We start from the raw sequence: 15222 nt of genomic DNA on the forward strand, positions 1-15222 counted from the left end.
TTGCACAGTTAATTCATCCACCTTATTACGGATACTCCTTGCATTAAGACACAAAGCCTTCAGGCTTGTTTTTTTAACACCCTTTTAGAATTATGATGATTCTCGAACAACAGGTCTCTGATGCGGCTCTGAGTCTCCCAGTTAGGGAGGGCGGTCAGGCGTTGGTGTGAGTGAGCACCCAGGCTGCGACATTCCATCTTCAGACCCTGCAGAGATACCTGTATGTCGAGCACCCTCCTAGTTGGTGTGCGCTGGCGACACATTTCTTCCGCCAACAATACTGCCTCAATTATGGCACGCAGCTCCTGTTTGTAAACCTGGGAGGCGTCCTGACCGCCATGCGGGGACTGCGTCTCTTTTTTACCAGGAACTCATCAGGGTCTGGAACAAAGTCGCCACCAAGTGCAGTTCTCCCCCGTCTGGAGTGGCAGCTGTCCTTTGGGAGCTGCTGCCCCGGAATCCGTACCTCCACGGGCGCGGGTTTAGGTGGCAGGCGGATGAAAGGGCTGTGTTTGGCAGGGTGACCAGGATCAGGGACCTACTGGATGGCGGAGGAGTGAGCTGGATGGCGCCTGAAGAGCTGGCACAGCGTCTATCTTGGGCTGACGTCCGTCGCGCGGCCAATGCCATCGAGTCGATAAAAACAGCACTGGGCCCTGAATCCATTACTCCATTAGATGTGTCGCGAATGCTCAAGCACGTGGGGCAATCCCGTCTGAACTGACCCCTGGCTGGACGGAATTCCTCATCGGCACCAAGCACTGAACCTCCCTCGGGAGCCGGCGCCTCACAACTTGAGCCTCCTCCAGGAAATCCCCTCCATGCCTTTCAGTTCTGCGCGGAGGGGACACTTGTACGGGCTGCTCTTGCACACTCTCCACTTTGCCATCCTCGTCTGCCATCCGGACATGCCATGGTGCACCATCTTGCCATCCGGAGGAAGCGGGGGTTTCCATTGGAGTGCTCTCTATGCAGGAGTCCTCCCTTTATTTATAGAGGGCTTGGCGTGGAGGGTGTTGCATGGGACAGTCCCGTGCAATTGGTTTTTAAGTCGGTTCACGGACTCCCAGGCCGCCTGCAATTTCTACGGTCTGGAGGAGTCCATGTTCCATGTTTGTGTGGAATGTGTGAGGTTGCAGCCCCTCTTCCACTATTTGCAGAGGCTGCTCCTCAAATTGTGGTTGCACTTTAGGCCCACACTCCTGATCTTTGGGTACCCTGTGAGGGGAGCAAGCAGGTCAGAAGGCCTCCTCGTAGGACTGCTCCTGGGCACGGCCGGGGTGACCATTAACCAGTCTAGGCAGTGGGTGGTCAAGGGGGTCGTTCAGCCCGACTGCCCGCCCCTCGTCCATGGTTACATCCGAGCTAGGGTGTCCCTGGAGATGGAGCACGCGGTGTCCGCCGGTACGCTCACAGTCTTCCGTGAGAGGTGGGAACCGGTGGGACTGGAGTGCATCATCACCCCCGGCAACCAAATTTTAATTTGATCGTATAACAAAAAGTTTTATTTGATAATTTGTCGGTTCTAGTGCCCCTTTAATAAGGGGGCACTTGATTCATAGATTCAACAAAATAGTGTAGAGCTGTTGCATTGTGAGTGGCTTAGCCAGTCATGAGATGTCACGACTCAATAAAACCCCAGTCAGTTGGGTTTAGGTCATCCACGATGAGGTATGAAATTGTGAGCCCAGTGGATGAACTGGTAATGTGTTGTGTGATTGGTAAACCATTGTTAATAAATCAACTAGTTCTTAATAGCAATGCGTTGCTATGAATTCTTAACCAAAGAACCCATGAAACAAATACATTAGCGCAATGAGCAAGCTAATGAGGAAAAACAAGCAAGGAAACTCATACTCGCTACATTGCTGCTGTTATGTTTGCTCTAAACCTTTTCCTGATTTAATCAAGCTAAATAGTCACCCAGATTCTTGAATAAAATAAGGGTAATTCCAATCATAGGACTCAATTTTCCCCGGTCATTTGCATCGTTTTTTTGGCGCGCGCCATGTTTTCTGGTGTAATTATTTATTTCCAAATTTCTCCTGCGACCTGCGCCGGTGTAACTGACTTAGTAACGATTTTTCTAGGCCAGTTTTTTTTTACGTCATGGGGCATTCCCTCATGTCTGCGCCGTTTTTTTTCAATTGTTCGCAGTTTGGCCAACATTTTTTTCTCTTAGGTTGGTGTATCTGGCCACTCCCAAAAAACCTTCTGGTGAGTTAAGAAAACCAGTGCACATTCTGCGCTGAAAATTACCATTGTTTTTAAATCGAAGATTTTGGAGGGTGTCAAGAACATTGTCAAAATCAATCATAAATTTCAACTTTTTTTTAACCTGTCAACGTAGAAGTATAAATTTGTTGGATTTCAGAAGTTTTCTCTTTTTACTCACGCACACGCCACCACCAAATGTCTTGAAGCAGGGCTGGAGGGTCGTAGCTTTGGCCGGCAGTATCGGCCTCATGCCTGGACATAGCAGCTCGGGGTTCGGCTACAAAACAAGCTGTGGGGGGGAGGGGGAGGAGAGAGAGAGAGCGAGGTGCCGATTGGAAGGCTTGGAGCCCAGGGAGGGAGAGAGAGAGAAGTCACAAGACGCAAAGTGGGGGGGAGGGCAGAGAGGAGAAGTTACAAGACCTTTGGGTGTGGTCTATCCATACAGACATGGAGATGTACAACTGCGAACCTGTGCTGCTTGCTTTCCTGCCGGTTTGAGCTTCTTTCAAAGGCTAATTTAAGAATGGAGGCAATACTGACAATGCCATACCTTTTGCGAGCCTTCTGCATCATGGTGCTACATAGGAGACAATTGATTTGACTTCATCGCAACAGAAACATCAGAGCCCTTGGGGTGCTGGACAGGCCTTACTAACTTCAGGTATATCCACCTCATAGATGTAGACTGTATCAGAAGGCTGCGTTTTCGCAAAGAAGTTGTAAGTGAGATCTGTGAGTTGGTCAAAGCAGACCTGCAACCTCAAAGCATCAGGAGGACTGCTTTGTCAGTTGAAGTGAAGGTTACAGCTGCACTTTCATTCTATGCCTCCAGATCATTTGAAGCTACAACTGGGGATGTGTGTGCCATCTCTCAACATGCAATACATGTCCCCATTCGCCAGGTCACAGCTGCACTGTACGCGCGTAGGAATGACTTCATCAAGTTCCCATGACCGCCCAAGCAATCCATGACGTGGTTGTGGGCTTCTCCTGGATTGCTGGCTTCCCAACGTATAGAGCTGCATTGATTGTACCCACATCGCCTTATGAGCACCTTTGAAAGATTCCAAGATGTACAGAAACAGAAAAGGCTTCCATTCCATTAATGTGCAGCTCGTGTCTGACGACATGCATCATATCATGTCAGTCGATGCAAGATACCCTGGCAGCACCCATGATGCATTCATCCTTCGCGAGAGCATTATATCTGCCATGTTTCAGCAGCAGCAGCCAGAAGGGCAGAGCTGGCTACTGGGAGACAAAGGGTACGCCCTCGCCACCTGGCTCATGATGCCCCTACACATAACCTGGACGGAAGCTGACCGTCAATACAACACGTCGCACATTGCGATGCGCAGCATCATTGAGAGGACCATTGGCATATTGAAACAGCGTTTCCGATGTCTGGACCATTCCGGAGGCTACTTGCTTTACTCCCCTGAGATTTTCGGTCAGTTCACTGTAGTGTGCTGCATGCTGCATAACTTAGCCATCATGAGACAGCAGCACCTGGTAGTGGAAGATCCACCTGCAGTGAGCGTAGCTGATGATAACGATGTGGAAGATGCAGGTGAAGAGCAGGAGGAGGACAACGAGGATGAGGAAGCCATGCAAGTGCCTGAGGCTGGAGCACGATGGCAGAGGAGGGCGATCCATCATGCTCCTTTAACGATTGCTCGAGCCTTGCACCAGCAGTTCATCCGTGAGCGCTTTACTGATGTCTGAGGGCTCAGCAACAACTATTCCACATGGACATGTTTACTGTTTGGAGCTGTTCCATAATATTGTGTCGTGTTAATGGCACGTGATTCAGTTTTAATGTAAAATATATTTTATTCAAAATTTTACAATGTATTTAACTTAACTTCAATAAAATTATTCTTTATTAAACTTTACTTTAATATCACTCTTTAAGATCGCTTATAAACTTGTAAATTTACATATCTTCCAAAAAACTTTTAATTTGAGAAAAGTTACAACAGTAATAATAATAACAGCAGCAGCAAAGAAAGGCTGCCCCCATCTCTCCTCCCCCTTATTCTAAGACCACCCGCTGCGCTTGGTGTTGGAAGCTCCACCACCCCTGCCCGCAGGCGGTGGCGTAGTATTTCTGGGCTTGATACCAAGCTGATTCTTTCTAACGTCTCGGGCACTGTGCACCTTTTGAGGGTGGGGGGCATCGGCGTCAGGCAGCAAGTTGGAGGGCCCAAGCGGCAAGTTGGAGGGCCCGGCTTTGGGCTCTTCAGAGGCTGTTGTTGGGATTGGTTTGGGAGTGATAGTTGATTCTGTCAATGGGCGCGGGGTCTGGCTGTGTTCCCTTATAGCAGCAGCTAACTCCAACATGCCGTCCCTCATGCGCCCTGACAGTGTCTCAACGACCTGCAACATTCCCTCCCTCAAGGTCAGTGACGTGGTTTGCACTACCTCTGACATTCCCTCCCTGATGGCCACTATTCCCGCACTGATGGTCCCGGATATCGTTCCCATTTCTCATATCATTGCTATTACTTCTCCCGACAGTCCCGCTACCTCATCACTCACCCCACTGATGGTGTCCAGGAGTGATCGGGTACGGTCCATACTCCCCACACTCAATGACATCATCTGAACCACATCTGTTAGATCCTGCACCTCAGGAGAGCATGGTCAAACTCTCCTTCCCCTCCTCACAGGAGTGTGGCTTGCACCCCAACACAGGGACCCGCAGCCTGGGACGGTGGGGCCCTGGGTGTGCCTCGCTGCACCACATCACTGGGACCCGCAACCTCGGAAGGTATGAAACCATGGAATGTCCCACCAACACTCGAACCACTAGTCACGGAAGGGGCTGTCACCTCCATGAGCAGCACCTTCTCCAAAGTCAGTACAACAGTGGGAGCTTCATCCAGCTCCATCCCCTCCCCCTCACCCCCATGTTCTTAGTCTGGAGGGTTGGATTGGAAGATGTTCTCCTCTTCACGCTCATCCTCGTCTAAATAATCTTCTGCATTGTCAGGGTTGGCCTCAAGTTCTGCAAAAGATAACAGAACAGTCAAATAGTTAGCAGCAGAGGAGGGGGCAGGGTGGGTGGCATGAGTAGGCTCACACATCACAGGCCAGTCAGCAGGTTGATTTGAAGGACCATGATGAATTTGCAGAACTTACCCTCTCCCTCGAGTGTGGGCCCAGCTTGTGCAGTACTGATTGCTTGTTTCCAGGTAGGACCCATCAAAGCAGCGACCCTCTCTTCCAAGGGTGTCAGTGGGTGCAGATTTGCCGGGCCTCCTCCTGTTCGAGTTCTTTCCCTTTTATGTGCCACCTTCCTCTGCAAAGATGAAAATGCAACTTTTTGGAGAGGGTATCTTTCTGCTGGGTGGGACATATACAGCTAGTCACATTTACAATTGCAATTCCATTGAATAAATGAAAATATTACTTACAATAACTACTTGACCAAGGTCCTGCCATTTGGTTTTACGCTGGCCTCCAGATCTTGTGGTGGTCACCAGTGCGCAGTAACCTTTTGCAACTTGGTTCCAGCGTTTCTTCATTTCTTTTGGTGGAACTTTTATGTGACCCCTGCTGGTGTCCAGCTCCTGCCATCTGTTCTCAATCACAGTAACTAGTGCCTCCACTTCTTCGCATAAGAAACTCTTGGTCCTTGCACCGCGTTGCATCTTGTATTGCTGCAGCTGCAATTTTCCCAACGCTCTCACACTGCACTCAATGTTCTCACACACACAATTGCCTCTTTAAAAATGGCTGATTGCCAAATCTGAGCTGTACTGAGCATGCGCGTCCATTGGAACGACGTCAAAAACGTAAAATTTTTTCCGCGCATGTGCCGAAGGTGTGGCTTCGTTTTTCGGCACAGACAGCAGGCTCCACCCCCCGAGGTGACTGGACACGCTGTGCAACACCAAATTCGAATTATACATCGGGGAAACTTGGGCAAAATATTTCTGACGCATTTCTGGCCTAGAAAAACGGGCCAGAAATGTGCCAGAAAACGGGCTTGGGAAAATTGAGCCCATGGTATGTGGAGCACTACTAATCATTCTACATTTAGTGTGTTTATTTAAGAGCCTGTCTTGGTTTAATTATGCCAAAGGACTAAAAACAGGCTTCAGAAAGATGAAAATCTCTTGGGACAGGCCATCCTCAGTCATGACTTCTGCTACATTGCCAGGTTTATGTAATTTCAGTGCGTAGTGCCCCTTTATTATTTGGATTGAAAGTTATGGAAGAAATAATGTCACAAACATTTATTCCAATTCTCTCATTATTCAATATAAACATGTGATCAGTTCTGTCATTTTCTGATTTAATGGCTCCCTCATTTGATGTGTTTAGTGTTCCATTTTTCCAATTTAATTTTTTTCAGCATGGAGAAGAAACTTTTAATCGTGCCAAACTTTTCAACATAGGTTTTGTGGAAGCTTTGAAAGAATATGACTACAACTGCTTTGTGTTCAGTGATGTTGATTTAGTTCCTATGGATGATCGGAATATCTACAAGTGTTACAGCCAGCCAAGGCATCTGTCTGTGTCATTGGATAAATTTGGTTTCCGGTAAGACTAAAAAAGTGCAATTTTATTTTTAAATGGATAGATGGTAAACAAAGGTATATGTTTCTTTCTTGTCTCATCAATGAACCAAAGGACCTTAGTTCCTACTGCTGCAAAGTAAGAGTGGAATTGGTAGATCAAGGTGTCTTCCTTTGTTGAATGACATTTTAAGTATGGAGTCTGCTCTAAACTTAGCACAAGGGTTCAGCACAATCAGCATATCTGCAGGAAGATCAGAGCTTATTTGGTCTTGGTGAATAGAGACATTGGGTATTCAACTTGGTATGGAGGTACTCCTACTCCCATTGCAAATAGTATGTGAATAAGGAACATGCATCATTCATGTGGCTTAAAGATCTCTTGGATCCATATTTCTGTAATCACCTTGCACACAGAGGAAGGAGATATTGGGCATGGCAATGGAAATGGTATGCTATGAAGTCTCCTTCAGTATTGGTCATAAGTTGACTCCTACTGGTTTACCCTCTTGACCAACAATGACATCGGTGAAATTACGAGAGCACTCCGTCATTGTAGCTTCTTGCATCATCCAAAATAGACACCTTGGCTTAAGAAAAGGTGTTGATTATGACCTGCTTCAATACTGAGCTCCAATCTTCCTACGGTGTCAGTTGATAAATGTGAGGAATGTCCTCATGGACATATTTAATACAGTGTCCTCAGCCATGTAAAGTAAAATAGCCAACTGTGTGGAAATAACTGCTTCCTGAAGTCCATGTATGCATCCACTGCATTTCTTCCATCTACCACGTCTCAAAGGATTCTATGACGTTTGTCGAGCACAGTTGTACATTTTAAAATCTGTGGGTTTTGTCTTATTCTTTAGATATGTGGTAACTTCATATTTAATTAAAGGTATTAAATTTCCTTACCACAACTGCTAAGCTAACTGACCTGTAATTACCCAGATTATCTCTGTCTTAGTATTTAAAAATACATAGGAACATTGGAAGTTGGCAAAGTAGAAACTGGAGTTGGCCATTTAGCCACTCGGCTGCTCTGCCATTCAATCCGATCATGGCTGATCTGTACCTCATTTCCATTTACCCACCTTGGACCATATCCCTTGATACCATTACCCTACAAGAATCTATCGATCTTAGTCTTGAAAATTTCAATTGACCCAGCACCCCACAGCCTTTTGGGGAGAAAGTTCCTTTGTGTAAAGAGGTACTTCCTCATTTCACTCCTGAATAGGCGAGCTCTAATTTTAAAATTGTTCCCTCTTGTTCTGCTCCTCCTTGATCCACATTGAGGTAACACTTGCCTTTTCGGGTGGCCATAGATGAGAGAGAAAAGGTTTTGGTATTTTGTCTACAACCTAGGAAGGGGATTGGCACAATAGGAGCAGCAAAGGAGTTCTTGCAACTTGATGATGATGGAGCCATCAATTCCTGTTTCTACCTTTCAAGCTGAATTCCAGGTTAATCATGACCATTCCTTTTGGTACATAAAAACCAAGTTAGAGTGCTACACGCAAGTTATTTGTCTTGTGCATTGCTTTTGGGGGACCCTTTGTGATAAAGTAAGCGCTCTACTCGGAACTCCTACACGGCAGGCAATCCCCAGGTGGGCAGAGGAAACGTTTCAAGGACCCCCTCAAAGCCTCCTTGATAAAATGCAACATCCCCACCGACACCTGAGAATCCCTGCCCAAAGATCGCCCTAAGTGGAGAAAAAGCATCCGGGAGGGCGCTGAGCACCTCGAGTCTCATCGCCGAGATCATGCAGAAACTAAGCACAGGCAACGGAAGGAAGGTGTGGCAAACCAATCCCACCCACCCTTTTCTTCAATGACTGTCTGTCCCACCTGTAACCGAGATTGTAATTCCTATATTGGACTAAGAACTCACTTTTAGAGAGGAAGCAAGTCTTCCTCAATTTCAAGGGACTACCAATGATGATGTTGAGTACTCAGGAGGGAGAGGGTTTGAAGCACAGTAAGAAGTCACATCATTTTCTACAATTTAATGCAATACTTGGAGATAAGTAAAAGACTCATCATCCCATCATAGGCACTCTCGGGACAGTGGGTTTTGGATAACCATTAAAGTAGTTTGAGGTTTTGTAGCATAACGATCTGATTACCTTTTTTGAAAGTGCTGCAAGATAAATTACAATTGTAAAATTATTTTGTTTCAGCTTACCGTACAAGCAGTTATTTGGAGGAACAACGGCCTTAAGTAAAGAGCACCATGAAAAAATCAATGGGTTCCCCAATAATTATTGGGGCTGGGGAGGGGAAGATGATGACATCTACAACAGGTGGGTATTTGATTTAATACTGCTATTAACAAGCTAAAATTTAAATATCTTCTGAACTATCCAGTCATTATCCCCATCTTCCTTATAACTTACAGCTTGTAGTGTATGCCCATTTAAAGGTTGCTTCCAACAGGTTTCCCTCCTGAGGCCACTTATTGCAAATATCACCCAAAATAAATACAGCTGGACCATTCTCACAACTGCAGGGGTACGGTAGCATAGTGGTTATATTACTGGACTAGTAATCTGGAGGCCTGGACTAATTCTGCAGAGACATGAGTTCATATCCCACCACGGCAGCTGGAGAATTTAAATTCAGGAATAAAAAGCTAGTATCAGGTTCTCCTGGTGTTCTGGTAAGCTAACATCATTAAAATAGCTTACCTAGGTGCAAAATATTCACCTACATATCGACAGTCATTTCAAAATAATTCTTTGTATATGAAGTAGTTTGACACATTTCCAAGGGATGTAACAAGATCCTATGTGTTATGTCTGAATAAAGAATCAGACTAGACACTGCAAGCTCAATGTAAGGTGTGACCATAGTCCTTTTTTTACAGATCTCAGAGTGCCTCTCCAGCCTGTGAAGCCTCCTTATATACAGGTGCTCCCAAGGGATTGTGGGATCCATTGGGACTCCAGGGGATGAGCCCTCTGGTGGTTAGACATGGGTATTTACAGGTTTACATATATAACAACACTCCCCCCCGCCCCCAGTCAATAGTGTAACTATTTACAATGTGAGTCGATCTGGGGCCTTCCTTTCCCTGGTTGATCGTCTCGGTGCAAATGCTGGTTTTGGTGAGTCGTTTGTTGGGCCCTCGCTGTGCTGCTGCGCAGCTGGCCTTGCTGGGCTGCTGGGGATGATGAGTCCTGCTGGGCTGCTGCAGGTGATGGGTTGTGCTTCGTGGTCAATCACTGGGTCAGTTGCCACTTGTGTGTGTGTGTTGGAGGGTCGAAAAAGGTGGGGTCTATTGTGGGTTGTTCTGGATAGTCCGTAAATCTGAGTTTGGTTTGGTCCAAGTGTTTCCTGCAGGTGAGTCCATTTGAGAGATTGACCACAAACACCCTACTCCCCTCTTTGGCCAACACAGTGCCAGGAAGCCACTTGGGACCTTGTCCATAGTTCAACACAAATACAGGATCATTTATCTCAATTGCGCGTGACACGTTTGCGCAATCATGATATGTATTCTATTGAAGCCACCTGCTCTCTACCTGTTCGTGTAGATCAGGATAGACTAACGAGAGCTTTGTCTTAAGTGCCCTTTTCATGAGCAGTTCAACTGGAGGGACCCCAGTGAGCGAGTGGGGTCTTGTGCAGTAACTAAGCAGGACTCGGGATAAGCGAGTCTGCAGTGAGCCTTCAGTTACTCTTTTCAAGCTCTGCTTGATTGTTTGAACTGCTCGTTCTGCCTGACCGTTGGATGCTGGTTTAAACGGGGCAGATGTGACATGTTTGATCCCATTGCGGGTCATGAACTCCTTGAACTCGGCACTGATAAAGCATGGCCCATTGTCACTTACAAGGACATCAGCCAGGCCGTGTGTGGCAAACATGGCCTGTAGGTTTTCAATGGTGGCAGCGGACGTGCTTGCCGACATTATCACACATTCAATCCATTTGGAGTACGCATCTACAACCACTAAGAACATTTTCCCTGAGAATGGGCCTGCATAGTCGATATGGACCCTGGGCCATGGTTTGGAGAGCCAGGACCATAAACTTAGTGGCGCCTCCCTGGGTGCATTGCTTAACTGTGAACATGTATTACATTTGTGCACACAGGACGAAAAGTCTGCATCGATACCAGGCCACCACACGTGGGATCTGGCTATCGCTTTCATCATTACAATGCCTGGGTGGGTGCTGTGGAGATCACTGATGAAAGTGTCCCTGCCCTTTTTTGGCACCACTACCCGATTACCCAATAGGAGGCAGTCTGCCTGTATAGACATTTCACTTTGCACCACTGGTACGGCTTTATTCCTTCCTGCATCTCTAACGGGACACCGACCAACTCCCGTGGAGCACACAGATTTTTACTAAGGACAGTAAGGGGTCCTGGCTCGTCCAGGTTCATATCTGTCGGGCGGTAACAGGTGATTGCTCACTCTCGAATGCTTCCATTACCATGACTAAATCTGCGGGCTGTGCCATCTCCACCCCTATAGTGGCCAATGGCAGCCTACTGAGAGCATCGGCATAGTTTTCTGTGCCTGGCCTGTGGCGGATGGCGTAGTTGTATGCGGACAACATGAGCGCCCATCTCTGGATGTGGGCTGATACATTCGTATTTCAGAAAAGAGGGATATAAGCGGCTTATGGTCGGTTTCCAATTCAAATTTGAACCCGAACAGATATTGATGCATTTTCTTTACCCTGTGAACACACGCTAACGCATCTTTTTCAATCATACTGTAGGCCCTCTCAGCCTTAGACAGACTTCTGGATGCATAAGCAACCAGTTGCAATTTCCCAAATTCATTAGCTTGTTGCAATACACACCCGAACCAATACGACGACGCATCACATGCTAGTACCAAACTTTTACATGCATCATACAATACAAGCAATTTGTTTGAACATAACAGCTTCCTAGCTTTCTCAAAGGCATTTTCTTTGCTTTTACCCCATGCCCATTTATCTCCTTTACGCAGTAAAGAGTGCAGGGTTTCTAACAATGTGCTAAGATCCGGTAAGAAGTTACCAAAATAGTTCAGGAGTCCTAGAAACGACCGCAGCTCCGTCACATTCTGTGGTCTCGGTGCATTCTTGATTGCCTCCATCTTCAAATTGGTGGGCCTGATGCCGTCCGCCATGATTCTTCTTCCCAGGAATTCCACTTCAGGCACCAGGAAAATGCACTTCGAGCATTTTAGCCTAAGCCCCACACGATTAAGCCAACTACGAACCTCCTCCAGGTTCTGCAGGTGCTCGACAGTGTCCCGACCTGTAACCAAGATGTCGTCCTAGAAGACCACGGTGTGCGGGACCAACTTCAGCAAGCTTTCCAAGTTCCTCTGGACTATTGCCGCAGCCGATCGAATCCCAAATGGGCATCTGTTATAAATGAAGAGACTTTTGTGCGTGTTGATGCATGTGAGGCCTTTCGATGATTCCTCCAGCTCCTGCGCCATATAGGCCGAGGTCAAGTCCAGCTTTGTTAACGTTTTCCCTCCCGCCAGCGTCGCAAATAGGTCGTCTGCCTTCGGTAGCGGTTATTGATCCTAATATGTCCTTACTATACAGTATAAATGCACACGAGGCCCATATTTGAGAGAAGTTCACTCTGTGACCAGTTACCTTTATTACCAAGACCTCAAGTGATGAAGGTGAGTGGAGCTTCCCCTTTTATACCTGAAAGTCCAGGTTAGGAGTTTCTCCCACAAGTTCACCCCCTTGTGTTCAATGTTCTCAAGGTGGTCAGCTTATACATGGGTTACAATGATAGTTGAATACATGACAGATGCTGCAGTGAGAAACGATCGATAGTTACTTTGTAATCACCACAGATTCTGATGGTGCCATCTCCCTTGAGGATTGGAACAATCGGACTGGCCCACTCATTGAATTCGATCGGCGAAATGATGTCCTCTCGTTGCAGCCTGCCCAGTTCGATCTCCACCCTCTCATCATGTAAGGTACCGCTCTCGCCTTGTGATGGATGGGTCGCGCCCCCGGAATCAAATGGATCTGCACTTTTGCTCCTTGGAACTTCCCGATGCCTGGTTCGAACTGCGAGGGGAACTTGATAAGGACCTGGGCACATGAGGTGCCATCGACGGATGAAAGAGCTCGGACGTCGTCCCAGTTCCAGCGTATCTTTCCGAACCAGCTCCTGCCGAACAGCGTGGGACCATCGCCTGGTACCACCCAGAGTGGTAACTCGTGCACCGCTCCGTTGTAGGAGACCTTTACGGTAGCACTGCCGATTATGGGAATCAGTTCCTTTGTGTACGTTCTCAGTTTAGTACGAATGGGAGTCAGGACTGGTCTTGAGGCCTTGCTGCACCACAATTTATCGAAAGTCTTTTTGCTCATTATGGACTGGCTTGCGCCCGTGTCCAGCTCCATGGACACCGGGAGTCCATTTAATTCAACCTTCAGCATTATCGGGAGACACTTTGTGGTAAACGTGTGCACCCCATATACCTCTGTCTCCTCGGTCTGAGACTCTGGTTTGTTGTGATCCAGCGTGGATCTGTCCTCCTCTGCAACATGGTGGTTTGCAGGATTAGCAGGGTTTGCAGCTCGCCTGCACATACGTTGTTTTCAAATCAAAAAATTTGAAAACAACGTTACTTTGTTCACAGTACTTGCAGCAGCACTCATGTGCTGAGAAATTTGTTTGGTATCGTTGTATGTAGGCACCTTTAGTAGTGACTCCATGAGGCAGGGTATGGTGCTTAAACTCTGCAGACCTGCAGTCTTTTATTAGCAGCTCCTGAGTGCCAACAACAAGCTGTGTGTTCCTTTTTATACTGGGTTTCCTGCCGTGTGTAGGCAACCCCTGGGTCTCCAGCAACAGCACCCTCTAGTGTACCAGTAAGGTGTGTACAGTACAAGGTACATTCAATGTTGCATACAGTGTTACAGACATCACACAGTAAACAGGCATGCATACACAACAGGTATTGTCACTAGTGGTGATAAATGCCTGGGCTATCGCTATGGCTTTACTCAAGGTTGGGGTCTCCACAGTCAAAGGTTTGCGAAGTATTACTTCATGGCCAATGCCAAGTATAAAGAAGTCCCTGAGCATGTGCTCCAAGTATCCTTCAAATTCGCATTGTCCTGCAAGGCACCTTACCTCGGCAACGTAGCTCGCCACTTCCTGACCTTCAGACCTCTTGTATGTGTAGAATCGATACCTCGCCATCAGAACACGTTCCTTCGGGTTTAAATGCTCCCGGACCAGTGTGCACAACTCATTGTACAACTTGTGTGCGGGTTTCGCCGTGAAGCGAGCAGATTCTTCATGAGGCCATACATTGATGCCCCACAAACATTGAGGAGGATTGCCCTTTGTTTGGCAGCGTTCACTTCTCCTTCCAGCTCGTTGGCCACGAAGTATTGGTCAAGTCACTCCACGAAGGTTTCCCAATCATCTCCCTCCGAAAATTTCTTCAGGATGCCCATGGTTCTCTGCATTGTTGCAGTGGGGTTCGTTATTTGTATCTCGTCGCCAGTTGTTATGTCTGAATAAAGAGTCAGACTAGATACTGCAAGCTCAAAGTAAGGTCTGACCGTAGTCCTTTATTACAGATATCAGAGTGCCTCTCCAGCCTGTGAGGCCTCCTTATAGACAGGTCCTCCCAAGGGATTGTGGGATCCCTTGGGACTCTAGGCGATAAGCCCTCTGGTGGTTAGACATGGTATTTACAGGTTTACATACATAACACTATGTAAATGCAAAGCTTGTGTTTTTAACGTTCCAAATTTCAAATATATAACAATAAAAGTGTTAACTTCACTTGATGAAAAATGGTTTGAGTTATGGGTTTGGCCCTTAAACAGAGGCTTAACTCTGATACCTGTGGCCTCTCCTGATTTATTGCATTGGAACACCTATGTAGAGGCGCTGACACATGATGAATGCAAGTGGGGGTTTCGGTGGCAAGATCATGACTCAACTATACAGTTACTGATAGATGTGTTATACAGTACTGATACCAGAAATACTGGTTATGGTTGGGGAGGAGATGTGTCAACAATCATAGCAAAACTTAAACCAAAGTTGAAGCATTTACACAACGCAAAAGCAGTTGTACTGCCTCCTGTGAATTTGACATACCTGAGAAAAATGTGCATCATTGGAGAAAAGAAAGACTGGCACCTTTCCATGATGTAAAGCAATCTGAGGCAATAAACACGGGGAGCCAGCAACAAATTGAGAAGGAGGTCAAATAGTTTGTGTAAGAAGGTTTTTATTGACTGCAAATCTGTGTCAATGTAGCTGTATTTTTTCAATATGTCTCAGCTTTTCACCATATATATTAATGGTTTGGATGAAGGAATAGAGAGCTATATGTCCACATATGTAGATGACACCAAGTTAGGTGGCACAGTAAGTTTTTTAGATGGGAGCCGAAAGTTACAATGGGACATAGACAGACTAAACATGGCTGATGGAGCTCAACATAAGAACATAAGAAATAGGAGCA

At 46.6% G+C, this 15222-nt stretch overlaps 1 protein-coding gene across 1 annotated transcript in view; it reads left to right on the forward strand.

The window, feature by feature from the left end:
- LOC139263071 (beta-1,4-galactosyltransferase 1-like) overlaps nt 1-15222 on the forward strand; it is a 153604-nt gene that overhangs the window by 107724 nt on the left and 30658 nt on the right. Inside the window, exons 3-4 of the mRNA XM_070879038.1 lie at nt 6581-6768; nt 8929-9051. Coding sequence (XP_070735139.1) covers nt 6581-6768; nt 8929-9051 — 311 coding nt within the window. The remainder of the gene's footprint in view (nt 1-6580; nt 6769-8928; nt 9052-15222) is intronic.

Source organism: Pristiophorus japonicus, chromosome 1 (genome assembly GCF_044704955.1).
Source record: "Pristiophorus japonicus isolate sPriJap1 chromosome 1, sPriJap1.hap1, whole genome shotgun sequence".
Taxonomy (NCBI): domain Eukaryota; kingdom Metazoa; phylum Chordata; class Chondrichthyes; family Pristiophoridae; genus Pristiophorus; species Pristiophorus japonicus.